At 42.5% G+C, this 14,747-nt stretch overlaps 1 protein-coding gene across 2 annotated transcripts in view; it reads left to right on the forward strand.

The window, feature by feature from the left end:
• Positions 1 to 14,747, forward strand: part of pkd1a (polycystic kidney disease 1a) — a 71,832-nt gene that overhangs the window by 39,932 nt on the left and 17,153 nt on the right. For both annotated transcript variants that reach the window (XM_046046659.1, XM_046046660.1), the window contains 19 exons: positions 3,275 to 3,427; positions 4,502 to 4,642; positions 5,942 to 6,239; positions 6,392 to 6,608; positions 7,406 to 7,565; positions 7,669 to 7,821; positions 7,995 to 8,139; positions 8,759 to 9,094; positions 9,263 to 9,351; positions 9,664 to 9,982; positions 11,207 to 11,384; positions 11,548 to 11,812; positions 11,897 to 12,092; positions 12,275 to 12,445; positions 12,557 to 12,700; positions 13,275 to 13,485; positions 13,579 to 13,705; positions 13,852 to 13,962; positions 14,258 to 14,307. In XM_046046659.1, the coding sequence (XP_045902615.1) occupies positions 3,275 to 3,427; positions 4,502 to 4,642; positions 5,942 to 6,239; positions 6,392 to 6,608; positions 7,406 to 7,565; positions 7,669 to 7,821; positions 7,995 to 8,139; positions 8,759 to 9,094; positions 9,263 to 9,351; positions 9,664 to 9,982; positions 11,207 to 11,384; positions 11,548 to 11,812; positions 11,897 to 12,092; positions 12,275 to 12,445; positions 12,557 to 12,700; positions 13,275 to 13,485; positions 13,579 to 13,705; positions 13,852 to 13,962; positions 14,258 to 14,307 (3,464 nt within the window). The remainder of the gene's footprint in view (positions 1 to 3,274; positions 3,428 to 4,501; positions 4,643 to 5,941; positions 6,240 to 6,391; positions 6,609 to 7,405; positions 7,566 to 7,668; positions 7,822 to 7,994; positions 8,140 to 8,758; positions 9,095 to 9,262; positions 9,352 to 9,663; positions 9,983 to 11,206; positions 11,385 to 11,547; positions 11,813 to 11,896; positions 12,093 to 12,274; positions 12,446 to 12,556; positions 12,701 to 13,274; positions 13,486 to 13,578; positions 13,706 to 13,851; positions 13,963 to 14,257; positions 14,308 to 14,747) is intronic.

The raw sequence follows: 14,747 nt of genomic DNA on the forward strand, positions 1-14,747 counted from the left end.
CTGATAACTGCACCGACAGTTGATCTTTTCTCTCCAAGTTGCTTTCCGATTCTCTTGTAGCCCATCCCAGCCTTGTGCAGATCAACAATCTTGTCCCTGATGTCCGTAGAAAGCTCTTTGGTCTTGCCCATGGTGGTGATGTTGGATGCTGGTTGTTTGGGTGTTGACAGGTGTCTTTTATACAGGTAACGAGGTGAGGCAGGTGTATTTGATGTAGATAATTGGTTGGGATTGGGGCTGTGTCTTAAAGAAAGACTAACTGGCTTGTAGGAGCCAGAATACTTGCTGTTTGGTAGGGGGTCATATACTTGTTTTTCCTCATCAGATGGTCATCAATTTTTATAAATTCATATGATGTGATTTTCTGGAATTTTCTTTGGGATTCTGTCTTTCACTGTTAGAATGTACATATGATTAAAATTGTAGATTGTTGCATTCTTTGTAAGTGGGCAAACCTGCAAAATCAGCAAGGGGTCAAATACTTTTTTCCCCCACTGTAGGTACACCTTGCTTGTACCAGGTTGGACCCCTTTTGCCTTCAGAACTGCCTTAAGTCTTTGTGGCATACTTTCAACAAGGTGCTGGAAACATTCCTCAGAGACTTTCGTTCATATTGATATGATAACATCACACAGTTGTTGCAGATTTGTCAGCTGCACATCCATGATGCGAATCTCCCGTTCCACCACATCCCAAAGGTGCTCTATTGGATTGAGATCTGGTGACTGTGGAGGCCTTTGGAGTACAGTGAAGTTATTGTCATGTTCAAGAAACCAGTTTGAGATGATTTGAGCTTTGTGGCATGGTGCATTTTTCTGCTGGAAGCAGCCATCAGAAGATGGGCACTCTTTGGGCCTCCAAAGTGTGCCAACTGAGGATATCCCCCTCACTATTACACCACCACCGTTGATACAAGGCAGGATGGATCCATGCGTTCATGTTGTTTACGCCAGATTCTGACCCTACCATCTGAATGTTGCAGCTGAAATCGAGACTCATCAGACCAGCCAACGTTTTTCCAATCATCTGTTGTCCAGTTTTGTTGAGCCTGTGTAAATTGTAGCGTCCGTTTCTTGTTCTTAGCTGACAGGAGTGGCACCCGCTGTGGTCTTCTGCTGCTGTAGCCCATCTGCTTCAAGGTTCGACGTGTTGTGCGTTGAAACGAGTGGTTATTTGAGTTACTGTTGTCTTTCTGTCATCTTGAACCAGTCTGCCCATGCTCCTCTCCTCCTATTTTCTCTTTTTCGGACCATTCTCTGTAAACCCTAGAGATGGCTGTGTGTGAAAATCCCAGTAAATAAATAAATAAATCCCCTTTCTTCCCTATTCTGATGCTCGGTTTGAGCAAGTTGTCTTGGCCACGTCTACATGCCTAATTGCATTGAGTTACTGCCATGTGATTGGCTGATTAGCTATTTGTATTAACAAACAATTGAACAGGTGTACCTAATAAAGTGGCCGGTGAGTGTACATTAAAGCCCTCACGATTGTTATGTTCTTTTTAGAGGTTTGCAGGCAGTGTGAGGAATTGTGGCAGGTTGTGTTTTTGTTGCTTTTCACTTGTCACTAAAAAAGTGTCAGTAGTAGAATAATTATTCTTGATTTATTTCTGTTGTTCCAGCGATGGTGAAGTACAGATAAAAATTATGTCAGGTCAATGAAAAGCTACTTGTAAAAATGATGTTGCCAACATTTGAACCACACGTTGATATCTAAATATAGTAATATGTAGCAAAAAGGAGGGGTCATTACACCTTTTATATAACATATGTAATGTGTATTTAGTAGAATAGTGAATGGTAAATGAATGTCTTCAAGTATCAGAGTACAGCAATGTGCTTTTGCTCCTGTGGTTAGACAGGATTCTCTCTCTCTCTTTGTCTCTCACTATGTTCTCAATATTTGGCTCGAGTCTAATAAAAATAAGAGTGTTGAATTGTCAAGCCAAACTCTACTCTCAAGCATTTTATGGGTACTTTTTTTTAATGGTGAATTCACAACTTATTTTAAGTTTGATGGACATTCTGCGAAGGAGACTGTGGAAAAATTACATAATGGTCATCTGGTCCTGAGTACTGTAGCTGCCTTCAGAGAGGCTTAGCAGCATTGATGTGAAGAGGAGAACTCAGTTCAGGATAGTTTGTGAGTGTGTTTCTGCGTGTGCATGCGCGTGAGCGTACATTCATCTAGTGTTTTTCACGCTCACGGCTTCCTTGGCTGGGTGGGAACACATTCTGCCTTTGCAGCAAAAGACCACAATATAAGACCCAATGGGATGGGTGTGTCTTGCAGGAGTGTGTGTGTGTGTGTGTGTGTGTGTGTGTCCTGTGTGTGTGTGTACAGCACATCTAAACAGACAGGCATCTAAAGGGTTATGTAACTGTTAGAGATAAACTCAGCATTCCACAGCTGGCGCTTTGCTCCCCACCCTGACAATTACACACTTGCACATACAATAAACAACATGCACACACTCACAGCTGTATAGCACTGCAGAACAGTTTTGCACAGAAGCTGAAACGATAGAGAAAAGGAGTCGACAGTAAAAAGAGTTTATCAAATGTCCTGCACAGTCCTGACCTTGGATACAAATAGAATTGTAGGAAAAGACTGAGTTGTTTAAAAAAAAGAAAAAAAATCACTCTTACACAATGTTGACTTCTTTTCATTTTCATAAGATCTGTACAAGTAAGAAGATTTTAAGAAGGAAAAATCTGTAGTGTTGTGGTTATTGTGAAGAAACAACAGAATTCTTTATTTACTTTATTTTATTTTATTTTATTTACTTACTTAACTAAATAAATAGAACCATCCTAAATTAATAGTCAGATTATACATAAGTCTTACATTTCTTTTAAAAATTTACCAAGCAAGTTTGCTATTCTAATGTCATGAGGAAGGTTATTCCATAGTTTAGGGGCACAAAAACACAAAAAAACCCACCAAATTTCTTGTGGGATCTTAAAATGAAAGTTATCGCAGATATATGAAGTTATGCAGGACTTTATAAGCAAGATGACTCAAAAATTGACAAATAAATTTAAGTCAAACCTCTTGAATGGAATTTTCTAGTGTTAATGTCTACATTACAATGAACATATATTTAATTTTTACTCTAACTAAATTCAATCTAATTTCCCACTTCTATCAATATATTACCTACCTTTACTCAGAATATTAGTATTGCTGTAATATACCAACCCTGTTCTCATGTTTTATTTTTAAAACTGCTAAAATTGTTACCCAATTTCTCCCTCCCATTTCCTGTGTGCAGGGTGCTGAGCACTGCTCCAGCCTGAACTTTGGCCTGGGCTGTAGTGATCCGGTGCTGGGAATCTCCGGCTCCGAGCTGGAGGCCGGCGTTGAGTACACTTTCAGACTGACCATCAGCAAAGATGGCATGGCGCCAGAGTCCACGACACAGACTGTAAGTGCACACATTCTCCCACACACATGAATACACGCATGCTTTAAGTTGATGTTTCCCAACCCGGGTGTCGGCACCCCCTACAATGGGCCGCAAGATGATAAATGGGATTGACAAGAAGAAAAAAAATGTTGTTCTGCTACACAAATTTTGATTGTTCTGTTATATTTGCTTTTAGAAATCTTATCTTACATACGTTTACCCCAACCAATACAGTTGGTGGTCTTTGGTGGACAAACTACTTAATGGTGACACTCTTTCTAAATTACCTCAGACCTAGTTTGACATATCTGTACTGCAATTTCTTGTTACTTGTCAGCCAACATATATCTGCAATAATCAATTATTGGGCGACCCAACCCAGCCAATTTATCTGTCTCTTATATACAGTATACACCTTATAAGTACTAAATATACAATTGAGAGCCCAAATCTCATGCTGGCTGCAGTCTTATGTTGTATACTTCCTCAAACAACCCTGTTACATCATGTTAAACAGAGGACAGTGCTATGTTCCTCCTCTGTCTTTTCTTACTCAAACATGTTGAGCATGTTAGAAGTGATTTGTCACTCACTCACTGCCCTCTTGACTACCAGGTCCACTTCTGCTGTCAGAATAGTGGCTCACGCTGTAATTTGTGACACATAGCAATCAGGAAGAAACGGACCAGTGTTGAAAAACCTGTTGATGGTGGATCACAGTGTAAGATGTAGTTTAAGCAGCGGTTGTGTTTGTTTTGGCTTTGGCTGTGTTAAAGTAAGCATGAATTATTGATAATGCAGAGGTTTAGTCAACATTTTCATCCTTAAATATATATAGATTTAAATATATATAGATATATACATACTAATAAATAGATAATAATAATAATAAATAGATAATAATAATAATAATATATTTTAATAGTAATACATTTTAATAGTAATAATAAGTGGCTCAACAACCAGGAACAAAAAGCGGCTGCTAGAAAAAACACATTGACCCTGTTTGATGAGATAAAATATAAGATTAAACAACAAATAGCATGTGTGTGTGTGTGTGTGTGTGTGTGTGTGTGTGTGTGTGTGAAACAGGTGCTTGTCCAGAGTGGCCATATTCCCATGGTGTATCTGGAGTGTGTGTCCTGTAAGGCCCAGTCCATCTATGAGGTCAGCCAGAACTCGTATGTCTACCTCAGAGGAACCTGCACCAACTGCCAGGGCTTTCATCGTGGGGTAAACACACACACACACACACACACACTCTAAAACCAACTCTCTATCTCACTGCAGAATGAGGTCACTGCAAGTGAAATCAACATTTCCAGATCCTTTCATTCCCCCTCCGCCTCCTGCTCTAACTCTCTCCTTTATTCAAACTTTTCCTGGGATGCAGGCAACAGTGTGTGGCTGTGAAAATGAGGTCATTGTACAAGTGGAGCCAGAGAGAATATGTTTGGTCCTTACTAATGCAGGAAAACAATTTGAAAGATAAGAGTCACCGCGCCTCCAATTGCACATACCAGCTGACTGTGCTCAGCTATAATCTAACCTAGGTCACTTATTTATAATTACTTCAGTTTCCACACTACACAGGGTAATTTTGAATTAGTATTTTTTTTGCATATATCTGATTACATGTAGTTCTCACACTTACACGGAATCAGAAAAGGAAAAGAATAGCATCAGCTGTGATAGAAACAGCTGGAAGAAGTTGATTTTCCATCCACAGCTTCAACCTCTTTCATGCTGTGTAAAGCCTGTGTGAAAGCGATCAAAGTAAGTAAAGCTTTATTTATGTAGCACTTTTCCAAACAAAAGTTACAAAGCGTTTCACAATAAAAGCATTTAGTACAAAAAAACATGAACAGAAATAACGTCAACAAAAGAGCTCACTTAAAGCTGGAGTTCATACAGTGCTGATTATGATTTATACTGAACCTCCAGTAGACACTGGTCTGCTGATCTGAGAGACTTTAAATTACAATATGGACACGGCACAGTAAGAAATGTACTCATAGGCCTCACTATCAAAAAAACATGTAAAAGTGTAAAATGTTTGGGTTTTACAGAGAGTTGGGTGCTGGTGTTTTATAAGCTTTCCAGGCAATTAGCTGCACACTGAACAGACAGACGTTAGAGTGGTATAAGTCCTCCCATCCAAGTCTCTGCAAGAAAGCGATTGTATATTCCAAAATGTTGAACTATTTCTTTAAAGCTGTTATTCTCCATTGTGTGCCTCGCATCCTCAACTTAATTACCGCCTTTTCATAACCTGTTATCCAGAAAAAAAAACTCACCAAAAACTATATCGTGGTCACTGCTGGCTCCAAATGTTTAGTCTGTAGTAAACCAAACACTATAAGGCAAAAATCAAAACAATTTAAGAAAGAAACATAAAAGTCCCTACCTTTTAATCAGGGCTTTTAGGCTGGCTAATTGCTGCTCATTAAATTTATTAGTGCCTTTGTATTTCTGAAGAAATCACCAAATGTATCTTGCTTTTAGTAAAATCTTTCTCTGTGTTTTTCTCAGCGTTGGAGTGCCATGACGCTGCAGAACAAGACTCTGGTCCTAGACTCCTCCTCCACCACCACAGGAAGTGATGGCATGAACCTGGTGCTGCGGCAGGGTGTCTTGCGCCACGGAGAATCCTACATCTTTACCCTGCACGTGACCGACAGCAGTCTGGATGGCGAGGGCGCCGCCTCCATCACTCTGCGGCACAATATGCCCCCGGATGGGGGGAAGTGTCAGCTGAGAGTGGGAGATGGAGACGGTGAAGGCTGGAGGATACGCACACTGTTGGACCGGCTGCACTTCATCTGCTCAGGTAGGAAGAAGGAAGGCATGCTTTAATAATTTTTCCCCGATTTTTTTCAATGTTTTGGATTTTGTTAAATCTGTCCAATCACACTTATTTACTATTTCCCTAGATCGTCATCTTGTCTGTTCACTTTGTCTCCCACACTCTCTTGCCTCCAGGCTACAGTGATCTAGGCGTCTCAGAGACTCCTTTGCTCTACAGCCTACTGGTGACACGCTGCAGAGAGGACTACTGTGAGGACTTCTGTGTGTACAAAGGCAGCAGCCCGGAGCACTCAGCCTTCCTGCCTCCAGGCTTCAGCTCATCCCATCACCTTGTAACTGTTACCATCACAGTTGAGGACCACCAGGGAGCTGCCATCACTGCATTTAACAAGTAAAGTACATTTTGTTGTTTGGTTAGTTCAGTTATGCAGCAGCGAGGCCAATTAAATAAGTTCAGTCCTTCAACTTTAATTTTGTTTACCTCCCAAGCTACTATAGTGTGCTGAGCCTGTACAGATTTTCTGAGCAGTACCATAAATCTCTGCCTTCTTCGAAGTTTTTGTCTTTCACCACACGCTTATTATTATTTAGCTCTTTGTGTGTTGAACAGTGAATTTAGCAACTCTTACATCAATTGTTTAATTATTACGCGATCTAGCAGCAGCTCCAGTAAAAGAAAGTTGGATGCTGGTCCAACTAATATTACTGTACATTTATGTCAGAAAACATATTTTTAATGTATGCTCTTATTATAAATACAGTAGTTAGGTTAACAAGCACCATTTATTAAACCAACAACACTGGAAAAAGTGCATTTCTCTGTTTTTAGTAAGTGAGAGCACAAAGTTCACTGATATCAAACCACAGAGACATTACACAAGAGTCTACATCCATGATCTGTGAGGCTGTATCATTGTGTTGAGATATTTTAGTCTGGACCTAAGTAGTGGACCAAAAAACTGACGTTGCCATCATGGCTAAATAGCATTCACAAATATATCTGATTCTTGGGGGAGAAAAGAAAAAAAAATGTATCCTAACATCAAACCCTCTAATCCTGTCCCTGAGGTGGCTAAACCATATTACTGTCCTTGCACTCACATGCAGGCAAATGCATGCACATCCAGGTCGAGACAAATATAGCAAAGTTAAAAACACTCTATCCCGTAATGGGATATTGTTTTCCAGTTCCATTGAGGTTGTGCTGCCAGATCCGCCCCCTGAATACAGCAGCCTTCCCCATTGGCTGTCTGAGCTGACAGACAGCGAACTCAAAAAGCTGTTGGAGCAAGGAGACTCCCAGAGGGTCAGAGAGTTATCATTGGCTCTTATTACAGTCCTAAATGAGGTAGGCTTTGCAAACCAACATTGATTAATACATTTATCAGTCCAATCACTCATCAATTGATAATACATGAAGTATACTTATACCTGTATTTACTTTCTTCCAGTATGAGCAGACCAGGGAGTCAGTGCGGGTGTCCCAACATGAGCGCAGTTACCGGGTCAGAGTCCGCAGCAACATCACCAGAGCTCTGACTGCTCTAGACCTCAACACCGTTAACGACATCCAGCAGACCTCCGCTGCTTTGGCTCAGTGCACGGTGAGCAGGATGAGAGCGAGGGGAAGTTGTGAGGAAAGGAAAGAGGGCATGAAAATAAAAAAACAAACGAAAAAAGGGCAATTAGTAAAGACAAAGAATAAAGTTAGAAAGAATGAAACAGTCAAGAAAGCAAACAAATGATCAGTTTGTGTGTTTGTGTGTGTGTTTTCCAGGCGGGTAGTCGAGAGTTTATCTGTGAAGAGTGTCAGAACAGCACTCTGAACAAGCTGGAGTCCATGCTTGAGATACTGCAAAGTGACACCAAGCAGGGCACTGTCACGCCCACTGAGATAGCTGACAACATCTTGAACATCATGGGTAAGGCAGAAAGTTTTCTGTGTCTCTGTAATTGCCTTGGTGTTCCCATCTTTCAGAACAGTGTTGTTGGTCTCAAAATCTGAATAAAAGTAATTTGTAGGAAGAGCTAAGGACCCTGCATGTTTATGGCTAAGCGGAGGACAGTGCCTTCTGACTGCTGTTGCTTATAACCAGATCCTGCGCTTGGTCTATAACATCTATTATGAAGGCCTGACTGGTTTATTTAGCTAGTGATGAAGCTATGCATCAGATTGGAGGCAGTGCTATGTGGCAAAGTGTGGCTACAAATAGCATAGATCTACTGTAAAACTGCTACTCTTGCTCATAATATATGTATTTATTCAACTTGTTTTACAGGATTCAAATCATTTAGTCATGTTGCCCATGAAGGCCTTTTTATTCTGCATTTCAACCATCTTCAGTAAATCTTTGATGCAAATCAGTCAGTGCTTTCTGTCCGATACTGTAAGATTTATATTTAGTATCATAAGAATCATCAATCAAACAAATGACAGTGAAGGAAACTGTGCAGCTGTAACGTTTTCTCCACCTTTCTTTTTTCCCTCTTCTCATCTCCCTTTGCTATTAACCTTATCTCATATCCTCTCCCTCCCTCCAGGTGATCTGATCCATCAGGTCAGCCAGTCAGCATCCCAGTCTTACCTCCAGCCCGCCTACGTGGATTCCCCCTCACCCCACTTCACCCCCTCTTTTTCCTCCACTGGTGAGGAGCAAGGAGGCATGCTGTTAGAACCCCCTCCCTCCTCACTGGAGCAACACCCTCTGCGAGTGGCGGCCAAGGCTTACAGCCTGTCCTCAGTCCTCATGCTGATCCTCATGCACGCCCGTGTGCTCAATGAGGAGCCGCTTGTGCTGAGGGGAGCCGAGATCGCTGCCACGGGAAAACTGGCAGACCCCCAAAGCCTGCTCTGCTACCATGACAACAGCAGTCCAGGTGGGCTTGTGTATTTAGTGTCTCATGAGCTGATGAAATTTTTTGTCTCCTATAGGTGGTAACTTTCATCAATTTCTTCATAATAAAAATAAAAATAATAAGTAAAAATCTAGTACTGTTCAGAAACACGTTCACCACGTTTAATCTTCTATTCTCCTCTTTTTTCAGAGTGCCAGCGGTTCTCCATTCCCCGAGCTTTCAACAACAGTCTTGGCATAGCCGCTGCAGGAAACAGCATCATGCAGCTTCTGTTCCAGGTAACATCAGGACACATATAACATGATGGAAACCACTCAGTGGAGTTCAAAATTGTCCTGTGAAACTGTTTGATCGCTGTTAAACTTGGCAGCCTAAAATCTGCTGGTGCCAAAGTCTCTCATTGGTACACACTCACAGAAAGAACTTGTGGTCTTGTTTTGTATTTCTGTTTTACCCTCACAACAATGAGAGAACAGACGGACGGGTACACACTCACAGAGAGAACTTGTGGTCTTGTTTTGTATTTCTGTTTTACCCTCACTTCATCAGAGCTAATTTCCTCCACATCCTCTTGGGATTTTTCTCACCAGGTGGAGTCGAACCCTTTCCCCTTCAACTATGTGGCAAACTATACCGTCTCTACCGAAGTGGCGTCCATGGAGTTCCGCACTGAAAATGGCACCCAGATTCCCATCTCCGGACTGGACGATAGTCTAGCCATCACTGTAGCCATTAACAATGGAAGTGGTGGAGCGGAAGCAGGTCCTGAGGGTTCTGGTACCGGAGGGGTCCCCACAGCTGGAGCTGTTAACATCAGCTACTGCGACTCCGTCATCGTCAGGGTCAGCGCAGGAAACACCAACAGACAGGCAGGGCTGTTTGTGCAGCTCAACTTCACCTCCCTGGAAGGTGAGCTCTCACAATCATCACATACAGTATCTCACAAAAGTGAGTACACCCCTCAACTTTTTGGAAATATTTGATTATATCTTTTCACGTGACAACACTGAAGAAAAAACAATTTGCTACAACGTAAAGTGGTGAGTGTACAGCTTGTATAACATTGTAAATTTGCTGTCCTCTCAAAATAACACAAAACAGAGCCATTAATGTCTAAACCACTGGCAACAAAAGTGAGTTACTATACACACTGCACACACTGGGGGGTAGACAAAAAAATTAATTCAGTACAATAAACATGCCCATTGGTTAAGCTTACTAAATTGTGAAATTTTTGAGAAATCTGTGTGTAACAGCAGTAGTGTTGAGTTGGACTTAATTATAAAAGAGGTTGACCTCTTGTAGTCTTTTCATTTTTATTATTCTCTCTTTTGTTGTTTATACGGTTGTTGAGTCCAAGTAGCTGTCAAATGGCAATCTGGGATTGATAAAGAACCATACTGTGCTGGTTTGGTACACCTCAGTTTCTTTATAATTAATTTAAATAGGAACATCTAATGCAATTTTAATGATAGAAATGATATATAATAATTATAAATCTGTCCCGAAACAGTAATTGCAGCCTAACAGAGTGGCAGTGTGAATTTTGAATAGCTTGCTACTATACATTCTGTAGAGGCATTGACATAACTGGCACAAAGAGGTTGAACAAAATGAATGACTGAAAGAATGAATGAAGTTTAATTATTATTTCATATATACAGTTATGCCCAGCCTGCATGAGCTTACAAGACTCCAGATCCAGCCTAGCCAGGACCAGAATACAGAAATATATATTGTTAAACAACAAAGAAAGGAAAACAATTAGAAACTGTACACAATTCACCATTTAATCTAATACAACAGACTATGGTGTCTTCTTTTCACCTTTTATAATTAACTGAACTTTTAGGCCTTTTCTGCCAACACAAAACCACAAAACCAGCCTCAGCATTCTGACCAAAAATAAATTGGGTTGGAACACAAAAAAGGGCGGGCCTTTAGTGAAATATATAATTGGTTTGGTAATTGGTGACATACCATGGTTCCTAAAAGTGATTTGATTAATAGAGTCCTAATTATTTATTTTTATTTAATTTTTTCTTACACCTCTATCCTTTTTATATTTAGGTGTTGGGTTAATGTCTTGGCCCAACTTCATTCTCCTCTATATTTTTTCCTTTCCTTGTCCAGACACCAGAGAGAAGGACAAAAGACAAAAGGACATGGAGGAGCCATACATCACAGCCTACCTTCATTTACATGACAGACCCAATGAGTTCAACTGCACAGACAAGAAATATATCCAACTCCGTATGACCAGGGGGCAAGATCTTGACCACAGGAAATATACCTTCTTCCTGTCGCCAGAGTAAGAGCCCTTGTTCATCCACTGCCATGTAATATAATGTGTACTAAACATGCACACAAAAGTAGCTCAGAATGATAAACATTTAGTAGCAACTGAAGGTATTTCATTTGGGAGTTTGGGAGTTTGTGTCTGGGATTCGATTCCTCTGTCCTGTGTTCAACAGGTCGTACGACACTACTCTGGACTACTTTATCAACGTGAGCACGGCCTGCAGCCCCGGTGGGCGCCCTGTGGGCGTTCATCTGGAGGTCGGGGTGTTTGCCTCTTTGTGTCAGTACTTCAGTGAGAGTGAGAAGCAGTGGCGGACAGATGGTATGGTGCCCCTGGCAGAAACCAACGCCAGCAGAGCTGTTTGTCGCACCAGGCACCTCACAGCCTTCGCAGCAGGCCTGTTTGTACCTGCCAATGCCATCAGCTTTAAAGTGCCGGTCAGTATCACACAAACAAAGACCTTTTGTGCACATGCGCCAGATAAACGCACACTTGTTTCACCACATTTCCTCGTCTTTCAGGAGCGTTCTGGTGCACCAAGCCTGGTTGTGCTGTTGGTGTGCGTGTTGGGCTTACTTAGCTATGTTGTGGCAGCAGCCATCTTGCACAAGTTGGACCAGCTGGATCTCCGCCGGGCTGGTGTGGTTCCACTCTGCGGCCGAGACGGACTCTTCAAGTACGAGATCCAGGTCAAGACTGGTTGGAGCCGAGGGGCAGGTGAGTTAGGGAGGGGCACACTGTTAGACACCTGTCAGGATGGTAAAAAGTGGACATATGTGTTAAACTATGTTACCACAAAACGTGTTCATATCATGTTCATGTTGATAAAAAAGGAAGAGGCTCTGCAGAGTTCAGAATTTGTAGAAATAGTCAGTTTAAGTCTCTCTCTGTTTCTCCAGGCACCACGGCTCATGTGGGAATCAGTTTGTATGGACGTGAGAGCCGCAGTGGACATCGGCATCTTGACAGCAGAGGAGCTTTCACACGCAACACTCTTGACATCTTTCATATTGCCACGGATACCAGCCTGGGCAGTGTCTGGAAAATACGGATTTGGCACGACAACAAGGGTACTGATTAACATGCGCACACACAACAGAGACTTGTCATCAGAAAAGAGGTTAATAGACTAATATTGAAACAAATTTCCTGCAACGATCATTTCTTGATCCTCCCCTTAGGTCTTTCCCCAGCGTGGATGCTACAGTACGTCTTGGTCAAAGACTTGCAGACGGGAAGTAGCTACTACTTCCTGGTTGAGGAGTGGCTGTCAGTCGACAATGAGAGAACTGACGGACGGGTAGAGATTGAGGTGGAGGCCTCAGGTAAGAAACTACGACCAAATCCTCCATGATGAGCATCTGCTGATGGTTGATGCCTGTTTGTTGCAAGGGGGTAAGCCAGAGATCGAAGAGTGAAGCCGACCAAAGCCTGCATGGAGGGTTCCATGTAGGCCCAAAAATGACGTCAAAACCCTGTGACATCCCGTTGCACATGAGAGATGTAACCGTATTGCTTAGATTATAAACTCTTGGCAATCTAAAAAAAATATTTGGCCCCCAGTGACGCTGCGTTGGTGTTTGACAGGTGAGCCTCGTAGGTGGGCTGGTTAACAGAGACGATTTGACTCAGACAAACACACTGAGCCATGAAACTTTATGTTAGTGCAGCTATGCAACTACCAGAACTACGGTATTTGCTCTACATCATTAAACCACGGTTATGCTGCACGATCATGCGCAGTAAACGCTGGTGCCAACAGGAAGCAGCCCTGTAGTTGTATTTTATTGTACAAAACTGGCTTTACTGCTCTCCATTCAAACCAGTGGGGTGGCTTTGTCCAGTTAAATACTGTCTATGGTTTGTTCACTACACTGTGTTACTTCCTGTTTCCTGCAGAGGAGGCTGCGCTTCTTCAGCGGTCCCGCCTCCTGCGTTGTGAGCTGCAGAGGGCGCTGTGTGAGAGTCATCTGTGGTTGTCGCTGTGGGTTAGACCCCCCCGCAGCCCTTTCACCCGCCTGCAGAGAGCCACGTGCTGCGCTGTGTTACTGCAGCTCTTTGTGCTGGCCAACACACTTTGGTACAGCATTGTGGTGGATAAAAGATACAGGTATAGGTCTTTTTTTCTGTCTTCCTGTCTTTGTGTCCATATTATAACTACTGGTGATTTGTTCCTACATCTAAATGCCATCCTGTGCTGCAGCCCGCGGGCCGTGTCGAGGCTTGCTTCATTAAATGGAGAGACTGTGACAGCAGGTGTTGTGACCTGTCTGATCGTCTACCCTCTCTACCTGCTCGTCTTCACACTCTTCAGAATGAGCCGCAGCAAGGTAATGCAAACTTTCCCGAAACTGTAACACAAGCAAGGTTTAAAGGTACCTCCTATAGACAAAACATGAAGCTGAATGTGTGTGTGTGTGTGTGTGTGTGCGCGTGTGTGTGTTTGTGTGTGTGTGTGTGTGTGTGTGAACATTAGTGTGTGTCTGTTGAGCAGGTACCACCACAAGTGGACCAGGAGTCAGTGGAGATTGATGATTTCCTGGACAACTCAATGGCTGGAAGTTCCTTCCTCTTTTTTAATGGCGAGGTACAGTCTCTTGGGAAATGGCGGGGATATCAAATTGAATCATGCCTTATACGATAACAGTTCAGGTGCCTCAGTGTGTTTTTTTACTTTATCACAGAATCAATATTAACATGAAATAAATCCCAAGGTTTTTCTGGCTTTGTGATTGTTTAAGAAAAAGAACGGCCTTGTCAAGCGAGGAAATAATGTATGCTTGTCCCTTGTGAGATCATTATTGTATGTCTCTCCCTCTCTCTGTCTTTCTCTCAATGTATCTGTCTGTACATCCATCCATCCATCCCTCTCTGTTTCTCAGACCAACTCTGAAGAAACCAATGTGGATTTGCCCACACCGTCAACCAAAAGGTGAGTTACTATGCTGTTGCCATGACAGCCCTTGTAGATAATGCATATCTTTACTTGTTGCCAAGTGAACGTCTCGGGTTATGTATGTAACCCTTGTTCCCCGAGAAGGGGAACGAGACACTGCGTCGGTGACGACACTATGGGAACCCCCCTGGGCGTGGCAGGGCTGAACTATGAATGAAACTACTCCAATCCTATTGGTGTTACTAGAACGGTAGTGTGTGACGGCGTAACCGGAGGGGGTATATAAGCACGCCGGCACATAGGACACATTAGCGCTTTCTATGAAGCAAGGCACTCCAGGCGGGGTGAGGTGTGGTGGACCGACGCAGTGTCTCGTTCCCCTTCGAGGGGAACAAGGGTTACATACATAACCCGAGACGTTCCCCTTCGAGGGAACTCGAACTGCGTCGGTGACGACACTATGGGAACGAGATACC

The sequence above is a fragment of the Micropterus dolomieu genome, linkage group LG04, assembly GCF_021292245.1.
Source record: "Micropterus dolomieu isolate WLL.071019.BEF.003 ecotype Adirondacks linkage group LG04, ASM2129224v1, whole genome shotgun sequence".
Taxonomy (NCBI): domain Eukaryota; kingdom Metazoa; phylum Chordata; class Actinopteri; order Centrarchiformes; family Centrarchidae; genus Micropterus; species Micropterus dolomieu.